Genomic DNA, 18,602 nt, shown 5'->3' on the forward strand with positions numbered 1-18,602 from the left:
AAGCAAAGTTGGCCTCAAGATGAACTTATCGAAAACAAAAGTCATGACCAACATCGGGGACGATAGAGAGATCAAAATTGGTGACACTGTCATTGAACGAGTCGACAGCTATGTATATCTAGGACATAAACTGAAATTAGGTCTGGACAACCAAACTGCAGAAATAAGACGTAGGATTGGTCTCGCATGGGCAGCGTTTGGAAAACTCAGACTAATTTTAAAAGCAAAATGAATAATAGTCTGAAACGCAAAGTTTTCGACACTTGTGTCCTTCCAGTGCTCACTTATGGAGCGGAAACGTTAACTTTAACGAAAGCATCCGAAGACAAATTGAGAGTGACACAAAGAGCCATGGAACGGAGTATGCTTGGAATAACACTCAGAGACAGAATGACGAATCAATGGATTCGACAACAAACCAGGGTCGTTGATGTCATGGAAAGAATAGCATCTATGAAATGGAGCTGGGCGGGACATATTGCAAGAAGGACAGACGAACGTTGGACCAAAAAGATCATGAACTGGCGACCATATAAAAGACGAGCCAGAGAGATGGACAAACGGAATTAAGAATATTGCAGGTACAAACTGGCAGCAAATGGCAATGGATCGTACGAAATGGAAAGAAGTTGGAGAGGCCTACATCCAGCAGTGGATAGAAACAGGCTGAAAAAGAAGAAGAAGAAGAACTTCTTAAAAATACTCTGCAGAATCGCCGTGAATAATTTCGGTGAAATAGTGTCACCCTGCCTTACACCTCGGCCAATTCTGAATTTCTCCGTGCTCTTATGAAGTTTTATACATGAAGTAGCATTTTTGTACACATATCGAATTGTGTTGGAGTACCTTGAGTCTACTCTACATTCGTCTAATGCGTCCAATATCGACCATGTTTCCACTGAATCGAAAGCTTTTTCGAAGTCTATGAATAGCAAGACTATGTCGATGTTGTATTCACGACACTTCTCAATAAGCGTTCTCATCACCTGCAAATGGTCGTTTGTGCTGAAACCACCCCCTAACCCCTAACAACCCCTAAAATCCAAAGTCCTAAAATTACTCAACTAGACTCGATCCAACCGATTACCAGAATCAAATAAACAAATTCGCGCTTATAATGAAACAAAATCGTCAAAACTGATAAATTCGACTATTATAGCTTGTAAGCTCAAACGCGAGAAATTTCCAAACTAAAAATCAACAAAGAATTTTCAGACATTTCATGAACAGATTCACCATATTAAGGTTGATTGCATAAATTTTGCAAACATCCGTGACTCTGACATATGCGAAGTGCTTTTTAACGTTACAATTGCTAAAATTACGCAACGTCAGGGTTGCGTCTGAATTCTAAGAAGTGTGAGGTCTTCTTTATCAATGCTACTCCTGATGAAGAGGCTCATATGAATGCTGAGACATCAGCTCTCTTGCCAGGTATTAAGAAGTTTAGTTTAGTTTAGTTTAGTATGAGTGAGTGGGGCGAACCCCTGCACCTAAGCCTCCAGTGGGCCTGTTGTGCTTACCCATTTATAATTACCTACAACCTGTTTGTTATGTTGAGGTAATCGAGTATATGGTTAGGTGAAATGCTCCAAATTATGTTATGTGGGAGGATGTAGGCTCCTAGGCATTTGGCTCTTTCAGTTATGTACGCTGGGCATTTACTGTGTATGGTTACTGTGTTGGTTGAGGCGAGTCTTTGGATGGTATCGTAGCAATTCAACACCAGAGCCGATTGGAATTTAAAGGCACTGATAGCGTCAATTGAGCTTTGGATGTCCGAACAGATGCAGATTTTTTGATCGTGGGTGTTTCTGATCAGGAGTTTCCTGCCACAGCTAAGGATGCCATAGATTTCGGATTGGAATATTGTGGCCGTTCTCCCCAGTGGGAATGAGTGAGATTCTTCCGTTTCTCGGCAGTATATGCCTGCACCAGCGAGGTTGGTTTTTCTGGATCCGTCTGAGAACCAAGTGAAATTGCTGTCGTTGTCGATAGCCTTATTTACTAACCAATCATTCCTAGATGGCAATTTGGTTGTAAATTGTTTGTCGAATCGTATTAAGAAGGTTGACGAGTCTGCTCTGGAGGTGTTAGGTACTCCGGTGTTTGAGGTAGGCTTAGAGAGGATGTTTTCGTCTAAGATAGAATCGATCAGACTGATGTGTGATCGATTGAAGTTGATGGATGTGCATCAAGCGCTGTGTGTTTTCGAGAAGTCTTTGAGTAGTTGCAGATTCAGTTATTTGATGCGTACTTCTCGAGCTTACTTGTTGCCGGCGAGTTTGGAGTCTGTGGATGAGCTTTTTGATGGAGTGTCATGGGATCAAGCATCCCTTCCTCTGTCATTTGGGGGCTTGGGTATTAGAAGAGTTGAGGATTGAGTTTGTCTAACATTATACTTCAAAAATTTGATTTTCAAATTATTGATGATGAAATTTTACAATTGGTTGCTGAAATACCACATGATTTTGTCCCAGAAAATGGAACATTAAAAAGAGAACAGAGAAATTGGGACATTTCGAAAATCGAATGATTGAATCTGGTGACCTTAAGAAACGTGCCAGACTACTTGCGTCATCAACTAAAGAATCTTCAAAGTGGTTGCAAGTGGTCCCATCGAGTCAATTAGGTTTATTACTGGATAATAACACTGCTAGAATTGCTGTTAGTCTCCGATTAGGCTCTCAATTATGTGAGGAACATAAGTGTGTTTGTGGTGATACTGTCGGAAAAGATGGTTTACATGGTCTATCATGTGCTAAATGTGCAGAAGGAAAACTCTCTAGACATGATAATGTAAATAACATTTTCTCTCAAGGTTTCTCTATGGCAGGTATTCCGAATATAACACAGTCGCCTGGTATATCAAGAGATGATGGTAAAAGACCAGATGGTTTGACTTTGATACCATGGAGTCATAGTAGGTCTCTCTTGTGGGATGTAACCATAAGAGATACTAAGGCTGCATCATGTATTCGAGATTCATCGAAGAAAGCACGCTCAGTTGCTGAAAAAGCAGAGAGACATAAGCATAACCATTATATTTCTTTGAAGCAAAATTATTTATTAACACCGATCGCTTTTGAGACTTTAGGTTGCATGGGTCCAGAAACAAAGAAATTTGTTGATAAATTAGGTTCTTTGATGAAGAGAGTAACTGGTGAAGTTAAATCAAAAAAATTTCTTTTACAACGGATTTCGATCGCGATACAACGTGGAAACGCAGCTTGCATTTTGGGTACATTGGGGAAGAATAAGATAGATGACTTTTATTTATTGGAATTTTATTTTTTTTAAGAAAAGATCGACTTTTTACTGGCTGCGTCATTATTGTGAGCAGTCTTTTTTTCGCTCAATAGATCAATTAAAAACAGAACCTGAAAAATCAACAACAACCGTGTCTAAAAGCAGGAAGGCGGTTTACTCTGTAAATCATTGACTGGTATTTGAGCATTTCAGTGAGGACGTGAATCTCTTAAAAAGCGGACATACATATGAATAGGTATCTTTACCAAATAAAAAGTGGACACAGCCACAAAACTGAAGTTACGATAAAGAGGCAATTTATTTTTTACTCTTTCAGAAGCAACATTTTTTGAACGATCGATTTCACTGATCAATTATACTGTACTGCCATGGTAGCTCTCCTTCCTTCGACACCAAAAATGATGCAAGCTCGTATCTAAGATTTCTTGCCGAAAGCGTAGCATGTCTACCCCGCTGAGTGTCTATTTGATCCAATGTGTCAAAAACAGACACCAGCAAACCAAGCTCATTTTCTATCACTCGTCTGGCACGATTTTGCCTATAATTGAATATACGCTTAGATTCCAGTAGCGGAGCCTTTGTTTGGGCTATAAAAATAAGGAAAAATATTTTGAAATGTAAAATTCTTTTTCACGTTTGAAGGTATTTTACCGAAAGGTGTCACCATGTAATCACTGAGGGCGAAGGCGGAATCAGCAACGCTTTAAGTTTCTTTCCAAACTTAGAATTTTTGAAGATTCCTCCGTCGCTCCTTCACTTCCTATATCAGCTAGGATGAATCTGTAGCGATGGTCACAAATTGCCAGTAATACAATCGAATGGTAGCTTAGGGGCCATTCAAATAGTGCGCACGCAGTTTCCTGGGCCTTTTTGATACCCCCCTCCCCCTCTGCACGCTTTCGCACGTTTTTCAAAACCCCTTCCCCCAAAAGTGCGCACGTTTTCGAAAAAAAATTGTATTCCAAAAATTGTCCGCTTTTCTGGTAACGGATCCAGAAATTCAATAGAATAAACTTTAATTAGTGTTTGCGTGATAGTGTGATCAATTTTAGTGTAACACCACACGAAAGTCTTTTTTGGCTATTGAAAATTTTATTTCCAAGGTCGAACTATACGTTTATATGTATCACTTCGTCGAAGGATTGATTCCAGCGCAATTCCCAACCAAATTTGTGTCAGGATGAGATCACTTGGATTGAACCAAATACCTTCTCTACTCTACACAATTTTGTATACGGATGAGGTCACTTGCGTTGACACAAACACCTTCTCTGCACAATTTGTATAAGGATTTTACTACAAAACTGTGTAGAGCAGGTGTTTAATTAAATGCAGATGACTTTGTCCGTCTACAAAATTGTATAGAGAAGATATTTGGTTCCATCCAGATGACTTCATTATTATACAAATTGTGTAGAGAAGGTGTTTGGAATCAATCCTTCGACGAAGTGACCCATATAAACGTATAGTTCGAACTTGGAAATACAATTTCCTTATGTAACGTGAGACCAAAGCCAATAGCCAAAGTAGAATAGCACTTACCTTTGTCTGTCTTGAACTAAAATCTACAGGAAATCTTTCATTTGCTGAAAAAGTAATTCCACATGCGTTTGGTTATTCTGATTGTTTTCTTGAGAATATACAATGACCGACTAGAGAGTTTCTTGAGCAAAGCGATAGTTCTAGTAGGTTTTTGGTACATTTCTAGTTTACAAGTTTCGGACCAAAGTGAGTGCGCACGCTTTTAGCTAACTCCCCCCTCCCCTGCGCACTTTTCTGCACGCTTTTAACAACCCCCCTCCCCCCTTAAGTGTGTGCGCACTATTTGAATGACCCCTTAAATAGTTGAAGAATTCTGCACCAGCGTGGAATGGTTTCTGCGATAAATGATATCATCAATGGGAAAGAATTCGGATTGTGTCTAGTGTAAACTTGATTTTGACATGTTTACCATCAACAATTACCCACAACAATGTGGAAAGTTCCAACGTGACCAGAATCCATTGGCGATTCTTTTGTAATGTTGTGTATCTGGTTCAGGCATCACGATATTCTTTAACACAGCTGGAATGGCTCGCACTAGAGCAATTCATCTTGAGCCCGTATCTGAGTTGACAACCGACGCTTTTCATGCAGCTCTGAAGCGATTGATGGGCATACACGGATTTGTTGAGCATTTCTACAGTCAGTTCAAGGGTTCAAAGACCGAACTCGAAAAGCTGATGTGAATGGCGATCAATGAAGCCGAAGAACATATTGCTCCGCTACTAGCAAACGATCACATTCAGTAGCACTAAACTGAAGCTGGAGTGAAATCAATGAAGTATCACCCAGACTGTAGAGCCGCCAAATTTCAGCCGCCGAAAAACGGCGGCTAAGCCTAAAATGACTCGCCGCCGCCGCCGACAATTTTGGTCGGCTAATTACAGCTAGCCGCCGTAAGCAGCCGCCAGAGGTTTAAATCGGCTAACTCGGCGGCTAGTGTTTATTTTATCCATAAAAGACATAAAGATGCCACAAATCAACAGGTTAAATTACATTCATATTTTGGGAATACCTTCACTTGAGAGTCTGAACTTTTAATGTCTTTTGCGATGCCTATCTGTTAGATATTTTTGACATTTGAATTTCATAATTTTTTTATTATTTCTTCAAAAAGATCTTCTAGTTTTCACTTTCCAATAAGAAAAGTCGATGTAGCTCAGACTGCTCATTGAGTGAACCACTCAAGAAAAATTATGTTTGTCTTTCCGCAAAAATTCATTAGATAAGAATCGCGGAAATTCATAAAAATCTGGATAATTCGTAAAAATAGCGAAAATTCAGTTTGTAAAAAGCGCAAAAATTCGTGAAAATCGCAAAATTTTTTAAAAAGAGTGGAAACTAGTGAAAAGCTTAAAAATTTGTGAAAATTTACCATCCAGCCGCCGCCAGCCGACTTTTTTGGTCGGCGGCTAGGCCCAGTCGCCGCCTGAACTTTTTAACGGCTAAGCCGTACCTAGCCGCCGCCACAACACTTTTCTTCGACGGCTAGACGCCGCCGGCGTTTATTTTTCGGCTCTCTAGTCTGGTATCACCTCAAGAGGATACTTGGAAATTCGAATTCTACGTTTGGAGAGCTTTCTACTTTCCTGTATCAAACAGCGGAAGTTTTGAATTCTCGACCGATCTGTGCATTGAAGTAGAGATGAGCGGGTAGCCAGAGAATGCGGGCCGCCCGCGCCCGAGCCCGGGCCCGCGGGCACGGGCACGGGCATTTCTTTAGTAATATGACAATGGGCACCTAACGGGTACCCGCTTAACGCCCGATATTTTTCTTGAAATTTTGAAGCCAATTTTAAAATTCTAGTCAAATGCATATTATTCATTTTCATAATCATAATCATAATCATCATGAACTTGAACAGAAGAACTTCTAATAATCTGAAATGACATGATATAAAAATCTAAAGATAGAAAGTAAAGATTCGAATTTCAAATTTAACAATAATATTGGCATAACTTGTGCCGCACGAGTAAATGTTAAGGCTCACAGGTGGCAGTAACGTCTCGAGCTCAAAAACGAAATACTCCTTTTGTTAGAACGTCAACATTTGACATTCTGATCTTTTTCAATTACAAGCTCTGTCATTTTGTTATTTACTAGTATTCTTCTTGATTAATTTCAACGTTTTAGAATTTTATGACAAAGGTAAGCATACTCAAAAAAGACTTTACAATGTGGCAAACTACAAGTCAGTGGTCCACTTGGTCAGTGGTCATGATTGTAAATTGCAATTAAAATGGTTAACGGAAAAATCACAGTATGTTTTCGTCTAACCATGGCCACCTGTTTTCCGTGAAATAATTCTAATGGCAATGGCGTACTTATTAGTGTTTTACGCACTGCTTTGTAGATTGACCGATGAACGGATTAACTAATGAACGTAAATGTTACTTTACAGAGTATCAGTCGCACTGATACAGTGAAGCACTTGAAACGACGGTGGAAGCTTTTTATCGAGTCTTAAAACGCATACGCACCAGCCAATTTTCTTATCATCACCATAATCACGGTATGATATAAATTCAGAATACTTGTCCTATTCTTTACAAAATATCTTTGTGAACTTCATCCGATAATTCTTTGATCGATGATGTTTGTTTATTTTTGTTGCTAGACTTTGAAGTTTGAAGTTGTTTTTTGGATGTTTACAGACAACATGGAAGAGTCAAATGATTCAAACGTTACACACAACACATCGCAGAATCTTGCACTCGGTGAATCACGCGACTGGACAGATGATGAATCAAATGATTTGAACAAGAACACATCTCCAAATAAATCTAAAAAACTCAAACTTACAAAAATTGACGTACAGAAACTTCTCAGTCAAAACAGCGACCGGATCAAAATATGTGATATGAAACAAAACATGAAGTCGGATGTATGGAAACAGTTTAGCAGAATAAGTGTCGATAAAAACATGCAAGACTTTGTGATTTGCAATAACTGCCAAACGATCTACTCTTGGAAGTCGCACTCAGGTACTAAATCCTTGAAACGACACATATGTCATTCGACGGAAAGCAGGAAAAAACGAGGTGGGGCAAAACCGGTGACTACATCCGTTCATAATTATCTCATCAAGAATGTTCCTCCGCATGCAAAGCGCGCACTCAACAAAGACATCACGTTCGGATTAGCAAAAGACCTTAAATCGCTACGGACTGTTGAGGGAGAGGGGTTCAAACATATTGCTCAATCACTAATCCAATTTGGTGCCAAATACGGTTATCAGCGTGTCGAAGAAACAATTCAGCATCGTACCACGTTACGAAATAATTACGTTCCAGAGCTCTACAATGATGGCCTTCAAAAAATTAAGCTGGCACTTAACGCTCTACCGGAGAAACATAAGTTTGCATTTTCGAAGGATTTGTGGAGTGAGAAACATCAAAAACGAAGCTTTTTATCGCTAAGCTGCCATTTTATTGACACATGGGAACTACATGCTGTAATGCTCGATCTAGATGAAATGTTAGAACAAAAAACAACCGAATATATTAGAGAGAGATGCGTTGAAATTCTCCAGCTCTATTTCGATGGAGGTCGTGTGCAAGAAATCATCAACACATCCTATGCTGTTACAGATGGAGGTAACAATATTGTGTCTGTATTCAAGAAACATCTTCCATGTCAATGCCATAAACTAAATTTGTTCGTCAAATGGACGTTAAATGAGGACAAAATACCAGACGAAACGAAAATTTTGAAAAGAGCTGAGAAAGGCAATCCGTATCACCCTAAAAAACTTTTTAATCTGCAAACCAATTGCCCGCAGATCTTTCAAAATTTGTCCGAAGTTAAGTCCACTGTAACGTACTTCAAACGATCAGAACTCAATTCGACATTGCCAACGACACTAAAGCAAGAAGTATAAACTAGATGGGATAGCCAGCTAATGTTACTGGAATCATTCATGAAAGTCAAAGACGAAGTGCAATCGATTTTGCTGAAGCATCGGCAATTGGATAAAATCAAAAATATTGACTACGAATTGTTGGAAGAATTGATCCAGTTTCTAACGCCAATACGGACTTGTTCTACAATGCTCAGCGGAGACAAATACCCAACGATTCATCTCGTGGCAGTAGCTTTCAACAAATTGAAAGATGAAATCAATATGTTCCAACCAAAGTGTGACGATATGCACAAACTGGTAGAACAAGCAAAAGTCTGTCTGAAAGAGTATGTGGTAACGCAGAACATTCACTTTGCAGCATGTTTATTAGATCCTAGGTAAAAGAATTAAGAGATAATTTGGTCTTGGTGGTTAAAAAACCAAATTAATTGAAACTTTTCTTGACAGATATAGACAGCTGATTTTTGCTAAGAAAAATGAACGACGAAACGCGATTCAACTGTTAAAGGATCTAGTAGATGATTGTTTTGATGAAAATGAGAAGACGAGTAGCGACCAAACGATTACTCAAGCAAAACCTAGTGAATCAAGCCGTTTCCGAAACTATCAGGATGTCGAACCTGAGGATGATGAGGACAATGTACATGAAGTCGATAAGTATTTGACACAAAAATTTGATTTGTCCAACTATCGAGATGAAGCTGGTAAGAAAACCCAATGTCATCTACAGTGATTATGAGGTTTGAGATTTATTTCTTGCATTCATTTTCGACTTCATAGGACGTTTTCAAATTCTCCAATTCTGGCGTGAAAGACATGAATTTCCTGTGTTAAGAGAAGTTGCCAGAAGCATTTTAGCAATACCAGCTGCAGAGACAACTGACGAACGACATTTCTCAGATGCTGGAATAATTCTTACTCTTCGAAGGACTCAGCTAAGTGGCGATTCTTTAAAAGAACTCCTGTACATCCACAAGAATGTGGAGGCTAGCACGTTTTCCTAATTAATTAAATGAAATCTGAAATCCATTCAGCCTAAATGACTTAGGCGACAAGTAACTAAGTAGAAATTCGAAGATTTTTTATTTTATTTTAACATTGCATTGAAACTTGAGGTTTTTGATATTTTTTTTAAATTTTTAATCAATTCCGATCCGACAGACTTGAAATTTTTACTTTAATCTTTTAGTCGGGTAACTCACGATTTATGGAAACAACATATATTAAATAAACTTTTTTGTTTGTTTTTTCTTATTAAAAAACGACTTTTATGAAAAGCGGGCATTCGGTAAATTCTGCGGGCCCGGGCACGGGCATTTCTCGAAGTTGCGGGCGCGGGCTCGTACTCGGGCTTCAAAATATAAATTTACGGGTACCGGGCGCCGCGGGCAAAAAAATTAGGTCTGCCCGCTCATCTCTACATTGAAGGATGATGTCGACGATTTTGACGTTTTGACACCTGGTCATTTCATTATGTTCAAACGAATATCTTCACACACAACACTTCAGCAACGGAATAAATGGAGAAAGCCTCAAGGTGACGTTTCAATTGGGGAATTGGTTTTGGTTATTGACAACAATTTGCCTCCATCAAAGTGGTTGATGGGTGGTATAATTGAAACATATCCGGACGGAGAGAAGAACGTCAGATCAGTAAAGCTACGCCTACAAAAGGGCACGTTGGTCCGATTGTCAAGATTTGTCCTTTGCTGATGGACGAAGATAATGAAGAAACCTCTTCAAGCGATGCGATGGTTCAACAGCAGCTTCAGATGAGTTGAGTTAAACTTTTTATTTATTTTTTGGAGATGTTTTGCAGAATTTTTTTTAATTGTCCTCAGAATACCGATTCCATGGTGCAAATGGATTCCAATGTTTGTGTACAACCTTCCCTTTCATCACTACTATACCGAACGGACCAGATGGAAATTCATGACTTGTCGTCGGCGGAGAGCGAGTCCAAGCGCTATAACTTACATCGCAGAAACCAGCAAAATACTGGTTGTAAGTCATGATTGTGTCGCGTTTCATCAATGAGAATTTTGTTATTGGTCGTTGTGTGACTATGAACTTTAAGCTTCTTAAGGCGGGCAGAATGTTACAGATTGAAATTTATGTTGCCTAGCTTTAATACGCTCACATGTTCTTATACGTAGAAATTTGTATTGTTTTGAATTAGAACGTTTTTATATGTACCGCACCACTTGTTAACTACCGTCCGAACGAAAGACAAGCAATAAAATTAATGTGAAATTTATAGAAAGTCCGGTCTTTTTAATTGCAGTACTTCGCAGTCTATAAGTGATCCGGAGGAGAATTATCCTCAATTTGAGTTTTTTTTTTAATAATCCGTTTATTATCATTAGTTTTTACATCAGCCGTAAACAGTTCCGACTGTCAAGTAAACGGCTAAAAAACGGATGACTGTGAATTCAACTTTGCAAACTACATATGGACAAAACAAATGAGAGATTATACATTCACCGTACGAAATGTTAAAAAACCAAGTTCAAAGAGTCTAATTTTTGGCGGTAAAAAAGATTCATAGGGTGAGACAAATAATACAAGAGCGGGCTGCTGTTTGTGCTCATTATTCATGCGTGCACAGTTGTGGTGACTGAACAGATTTCAACCGTTAATGGGCGCTAGGTATTTCCGGTTAATTTGTTGGATTGATTTTTTAAAAATTCAAGAGACACAGAACTTAATTGTGGCCAATACAATCTTAAAATTGACATGATAATATTACTATATTGGTCTGAGCTTGGCTTTAATAAGTTTACATACTTTGTATTAGACATCATTCAACATTCTACCTAGGGATGAGCGGGTTGGGGTTTTTTCGAAACCCGCCCTAACCCGTTTTTCATTTCTGAAACCCGACCAGAGTAAACCCGACAGACTCTTAACCCGCCCGAACCCGACCCGACCCGATTTTCATTTTTGAATCCCGATCCGAAGTCAACCCAAAAGCTTTATAACCCGTCAAAGTTTTTTAGCAAATTAAGTTTAAATTTATGTGAGAAATGCTTGAAACTAATTTAATATTTCTACAATTACGTTAAAACAGTGAAGAAACATCTTATATTGATTCTTTTTATAAAATTTTAAATACTTCTGGTTGGAACTTGTAAATACTCCTGAAACCCGCCCAAGCCCGCCAAATATTATTTTTCAAACCCGATCCAAAGCAAACCCAAAGACTCTACAATCCGCCCGCCCAGAACCCGACGTGTCGGGTTTGCGGGTTACCCGAATCTTCGGGCCGACCCGCTCTTCACTAAATCTACTACTAGAAGCGCTACCTGTTATCATTTCATTATCAGTCAAAACTCTTGAGAAGGGAAATGTGACATAAGAGCATTGATACTACCAAGCCGACTGACATCATTTTAGTAACGCATTATGTACATACTTTATCAAGAAAATACTTTATGAAGGAAATTTTACCAAAAATACAAGTGGAGATAGCAGACGCTGCGGCCAATTGTGTACATGAATAATAATGAAAGTCGAGAGAAGAACCCGAAAAAGACAGCGAGACTCTGAAAATTCTAGAATTTTTCATGTGGGAGGAGAAAATATTTTATCCTATTCCTCCTCATTTGACCTCAGGAATGCACTTCCTACAAGAAACCTTTGAAAACCCAACATTTTTTGTCACTTCCAACCAGATTCTGTGGCAGATTTGTGCTCCTAACGCGCGGCCATGATAATTTACTGGAGGTTCAGTGCCAACGCCTCTCCAAAAGCTCTGCCTCATGATCAGTAAGAACTGACCCACATCCTCGAGCATGAACTCAATCCGAGAAGTGCAAAAACTGAGCGAACAAATAAACAAACCACTCAGACAGACTGACCACAGCTACGGATAACATTTTCTTGATAAGAATTAACTGAACCTTCCAGACGTAAACAAATTGTGATAATGCATTTATAGCATCAATCTGTCAATGTTTCAAATTTTATTTGTTTCCAAGCAGTTCCGCACGTGTTTTGTTTGACCATATGAATCCACAATGTAATGTTTAAGAACTGATAGATACACTAGCTGGAATGTTGTCCATTTCAAAGAATTTCTTGACCTTTCTTATTTTGTTCGGATTTGGTGTCCGTTTGGTTACCGACATTCACGTTTTCTGGTGTTGGACTTCCAGTCAAGGGAATATTTCAGGTTAGGGGCATTCAAATAGTGTGCAATCTTTTTTTTGGAGGAAGGGGGTTGGACAAGAGCGTGCTGCCATGCCATACATTTCAATGTATGAAAAACAGCGTGCACAGGTAGGGGGTATTTGCACCATTTGAATGACCCCTTAAGATCAGATTCGGGTCAAAGCCGAAAGAAAAGATTCAGATTCGGGTCTAGCCAATTAAGTAATGTAAGATTTAAAAATGAAAAATGATGAAAATACAGAAAAAAGAAAAAAAAAACTTTGGATGGGTTTTATTACTGTACTGTCAATAGGGGATCTCCCACCCCCATAGAAACCAGTCCCAATTTGTCCTTTAAAGTAAGATTGTACCACCTGGACTAAGTTTTCAGGTTCGAGCCAACAATAAAGCTTCAGATTCTGGTCTAAGCAATCCAGGTCCAGTTCGGGTTCAAATCGAAATTGAAAATTCAGGCTCAGGTGAAGTTAGCGTCGAAACGGAAATCTTAGCTCCGGTCAAACTGAACCCGACCCGCCCTGAGACGTTTTCATCAGACGTTTTACATCCCAGCCGAGAGCCGCCGCTGATCATTTCTCTGTTGGTCATCATGCCACAGAGTACCTACATCGAATGGCTGGCTTTCTGGACAGTGTGAACTTAAAAATTGTAAAACGTTCGAGTGTTTTCATGATAACATATGTTTTTGGAAAAGTACGCCAAATGAAAGATGAAGATATTGAATTATAATCTAAAATTGGTTTCTTACGCACTGTCAATATCTTTCGTGCAACAGAGCCGTAACAGATGTATTTTCTACGTGGGCTACGTCCGAACCACATTTCTTTGTAAAAGATTCTTTCTTCCCGAAGTACTTACGGGAGTAATAAATAGTAACATGTTCGCGTGTGATAGAAACGGTCAAATGGGTGATAACAGCACTGGTGAATGACATCTATTAGATAATGCATTTTTTTCGAAGATTATCTAGAGAGACATGATTACGGCGGCTCATGCGTCCATTCTATAAGGTAACAGCTGGGTTGTAAATCGGACCACTTTGCATGGATATTTGAGACTTGTGATTCACATCTACCTTGCAAAGACGGCGCATTTCCTGACTTTCTCAATTCTCTGGTCCCATATAGGTTTTGTTCGAGTGTTAAATATTGAGTATTTTTCAGGGTTTTCCAATTTATCTACGAAAATAAAAAACGAAACTGAATGATTGTAGTAAGAAAAAGGTGTAAGAAATCTGGTTTACGCGCCAGAAAATCCGAGTGTAAGTGAGTGTAAGTACTTGACCTATTAAACATCCTTTGTTTTGAATGATATTTATCTAACAAAATAATGTCCATTTCACATGCGGAAAAGTTGAGGGTCTTTATAGAGAGGGTATGCAGACCACGGTAACAGACGGATAAAAAGTTCATGAAATTAATGCTCTTTGGTACCTATTACTGCCCATTCGCTGCTGCGGCACTGGATTGAAAGTTAAACGTAAGGCTGGCAAGGAACATATTTACGGTACGTTCGAACGATTTATTCGGAAACGATATGGAATTGGTCAATATTTAACCGTTGCGGAGGTGGTTCTAGAAGTTTAGTTGAAACGACCATCCACACTTTTTATGGGAAGAATCACAGGAGGTCAGATCACCATTCTTTGATTTTGCTATCTCTTTCAACATTTCATGACTAAGGACTGAAATGAAGACACACTCATGCACTTCCTTACCATTTCCCTATTTCCACAACAAATCAAAAAAAAAACATTTCGTGCAGATCTTCTGAAAACGTAACATGAAATCTCAAGTGGCCGCACTTGTATTTTATCTGACATCAGTACTTGTGGAAATTTTCAATCAAATTCCTTCGATGTGTATGGTATATAAAGACACTTTTTCGGTAGCAGCGGCATATCGAAAGCAGAAAGTTGATTTTACAACATGAAGAACCAAATTGCTGTTATAGTCTTCGGACTTGCTTGCTTGGCACTAGCCAACCCAATCGCACGCATTGAAGAAGGAATCTGGAAGAGTCTCGAAGAATCCGAACTCACCAACGTTCTGATCACCTTCAGACGAGCCGACACCGTGGCCGCATGGGATCGCTTCTACAGCTTGCGACTACAAACCCGTGAAGCTATCTTGGACACACAACACGCCATCCTTAAGGATCATGCCGATGTCATTCAGGCCGATGTTACAGCAATGTTGGAGAAAACTCAACTAGCTGGCAAAAGACATTATCTTGATCAACTCTGGATCACAACCGAACTCATCGTTCGAGATATCGATAGGGAAACCGTTGAAATGTTGAGAGATCATCCCGACGTTGAATCTTTGATCGCTGAACAATTCATCCCATTGGAAGAGACTGAAGAAGGTGAAAGCTTCGATATGAATGACTACAATAATACAATCCAAAATCAATGGGGAGTCGTGAACGTACAAGCCCCGGCTGCCTGGTCCAGAGGAATCACCGGAACTGGAATCGTTATCGGAAACATTGACACAGGAGCCCGTCACACTCATAACTTGCTCAGTGGAACATACCGTGGAAATAACGCTGGGGAAAACCACAACTATAACTGGCGTGCACCAACTGGCAACGCTGCAACTCCCTCTGATACAAACGGACACGGTACACACTGTATCGGAAGTCACTCCGGAACAGGTGGCATTGGTGTTGCACCTAACTCTCGCTGGATCGCCTGCCGTGGATGCGCAACTGCCAGTTGCTCAACATTCGATCTAAACTCTTGTGGTAACTTCATGGCTTGCCCAACCAACACCGCTGGCGGTGCTGCTCAATGTAACCGAGCTCCACGCGTCGTTAACAACAGTTGGGGTGGTGGTAGTGGCTCAACTTGGTTCAATCCAATTCTGACAGCATGGAGAAACGCTGGTATTTCCGGTGTCTTCGCTATTGGAAACTCTGGCAACAGTTGCGGATCAGCTAACTCTCCCGGAGACCAACCTCTCGCTTTCGGTGTTGGATCCATTACAAGCACGAATGCGCTGTCAACATTCTCCAGTGTGGGACCGGGTCCAGGAAATGCAGTTAAGCCCAATGTTGCTGCTCCCGGACAAAGCGTTGCATCTGCTTCTCACTTGAACAATACCGGATTGCGCACATTGTCTGGAACGAGTATGGCCTCACCACACGTTGCTGGCGCTGTTGCTTTAGTTTTTCATGCTCGCGGAGGCGGTGTCGTTGCTGCTCACAATCGTCTCACCAGCACAGCTTTGGCTCACTCATCGGGTGGAAGAACTTGTTCGGGTAGACCTGAAGGAACCCGACCGAACAACCACGTTGGACATGGACGTATCAATGCTAATGCTGCTGCTTAAATATTCTTTAAACGATGCAATAAACGACAACAAATTTCGATAATTTCAGTTTTTGGTTGTGTCGAGTTGCTCAAAATCCAAAACTTTGAAATTTGAACTTTAGAGTCTTCGTCTGTCTCCGCTATAAACATTTTTAAAGGGCGGAATCGGATTTGTTCTACCAGTTTTCACACTCTATCCCCAAAAGTTTTAGTTCAAAACATTAAAAAATCATTTAAGCCCGAGCCCGACCCGACCCGAGAATTTTGTAGTAAAACCCCGCCCGGCCCAACTCGGCCCGTATTTTTTTTTACTGAGCGAAAAATCCTAAAACCCTAACCACTTGAAAGTAAGCTTACACCCCGACCGTATTGCAATTTTTCTTTAAGTTTTCACATATTTCTTAAAGACGAACAGAGTCGGGCCAGCCCGAATCTTTGTTTTTGAAACCCGAGCCCGACTAATTTTTGAAACCCGGACCCAAGACCAGCCCGCACATATCTAGTCTGAACTATGTATCTTTCTTGGATCTTCACTTTTGAGACTTACATCATGCTTCTCAATAGATCTTTATTAGCGGTACCCCACCTTAACATTTTGTTTCACGAAATAAAAGTTTTATTAAGTTTATATATCATTAAGCATACAGAAGTCATCAACGAAAACAGTTTGATTGTACCAATCGAACTAAACCCAGTTCCAGTTGATTCTAAATCGGCCTACATCCAAATTGCGTAGTTGTCGAAATGCCGCCGGCGATAGATCGATGTCATCTCGTTTGCAAGAAGCACATTTGTCCTTGATGGCCACGACAACACTTCTGCCATTGCTCGGATCAACCACCCTGGCCCTTCTCTGGCACATTGGATCGTTGTTCGGATTGGGAGTGGTCCAATAACTAAATGCTATTGCAGCAACGAAATCATTGTCACTATACACCTGACCACACGCCGTTAAACCCAAATTATACCACGTCGCATCGCCTGCCACTAAAATGATTTTTGGCATTTGCTTTGTTGTATTTATCAACCTTTCTTTTCTACTCTCAATTTACTTACTTGCACTAGGCATTCCGATGCAGGCAACGAAGAGAACCGCTGCTAAAACTAATTTCATTGCTGTTGCGCTAGAAAATAGGAATCAAGTTAAGGAATAGCGACTAATGATTCTCAGGGAGCACCCACAAATCTCGTCATCTTTTCTTTAAGAGAGACTCGAGAGTGTAAATGTCGTCCAAAAGATTGTACCATCGTGTTGATGGTACAGGTTTCACCCAATCTTTTCAGGTCGGACGTTTAGAAAAGACGACCCGGAAAAAATTGCCTGGTGAATCCATAGGCTCGAAACAGGTTAGATTTGTGAAATGTTAGGTCGGATGGGAATGAGACCTAGATGAAAATTTTTGCTATAACTCAACGCACCGCAAGGATGAGTGGTCGTAGGGCCGGGGCCAGCTGCCATATAGTGCACTATATCGAGGAGTAAATACACGCAAGAAAATAGTCACCAATTTAGATGGGTCCATTGGCATGTATTTACGTACTATTTCCTATTGGTATCTATTGGTAAGTATTGGTGTAACGTTTCATTAAATTGGTGACTGTTGGTGGCTATTGGCGTCCATTGGTGACTTTGGAGGTTGTTAGGGACTATGGGCGGCTATCAGTGCCCATTGGTGGCTATTGGCGTCCATTGGTGACCGTTCTGAGGAGAGAACTACGCGAGAAAATACTGGGATACGTGGTATTTGCTGTTGTTGCCAAGGGACTCCACAATGCATCAATAGACGTCAATAGCTACCAATAGACGTCAATAGCTACCAATATACGCCAATAGCCACCAACAATAGACGCCAATAGTCACCAATAACTACCAACAGACAATAGGAGATGAGATTTGCTAGCGTAGTTTGCCTCCGGACCAAATCAGTTTCAGTACTCTATTGGATAACTTCATGCGATAAATTTTACAGTTCACGCAGTCTAAAAGCTCGATGACCCCACTGTGAAGCGTAAGGTTACTGGCGAGAGGTTAATATGAGTTAAAACTGCCTCGCACTTACTTGATGTTTTCTATATTGTAGGATTCACGTATACGACAAGTAGACTATTTCTACTGGAATAAAAGTTAGACAGCAAACACTCTCCATTTATATGATTATATCGGTGCAATGAGTGCCGTAACATTCATAAGAAACAAGTGTTTCTTATTCAAATTGATTGTTGGCGTTTTTCAATGAGCTGTTGAGACAAAAACGCATAAGAAACATCTGGCTGTTTTGTTCGAATTGAAAATACATAAAAAATTGTTCAAGACGAAAGTTTTACAAAGTAAACAACCCAATATTTAACATTTAAAATGTATCACGTCTCACTGTCAGAGAATGTTATTGTGGATATTCGCAATGGCACAATGCAATTTTCAGAAAACAATTGACAGTAAG

The 18,602-nt window shown here is 40.0% G+C and overlaps 1 protein-coding gene and 1 long non-coding RNA gene across 2 annotated transcripts; one reads left to right on the forward strand and one right to left on the reverse strand.

Annotated features, from left to right (window-relative positions):
- Positions 1-14,773: 14,773 nt before the first annotated feature.
- LOC119074186 (bacillopeptidase F-like) lies at positions 14,774-16,180 on the forward strand. Its single transcript, XM_037180178.1, has one exon. It carries the CDS (start codon positions 14,774-14,776, stop codon positions 16,178-16,180), a length of 1,407 nt encoding a protein of 468 aa, XP_037036073.1.
- Positions 16,181-17,030: 850 nt separating this feature from the next.
- LOC119074180 lies at positions 17,031-18,310 on the reverse strand. Its single transcript, XR_005087151.1, has 3 exons — positions 18,222-18,310; positions 17,218-17,285; positions 17,031-17,148 (listed from the first exon to the last, which is right to left on the reverse strand). It is a non-coding gene; the product is annotated as an uncharacterized LOC119074180 (long non-coding RNA).
- Positions 18,311-18,602: the final 292 nt, after the last annotated feature.

The sequence above is a fragment of the Bradysia coprophila genome, unplaced genomic scaffold, assembly GCF_014529535.1.
Source record: "Bradysia coprophila strain Holo2 unplaced genomic scaffold, BU_Bcop_v1 contig_143, whole genome shotgun sequence".
Lineage (NCBI taxonomy): Eukaryota > Metazoa > Arthropoda > Insecta > Diptera > Sciaridae > Bradysia > Bradysia coprophila.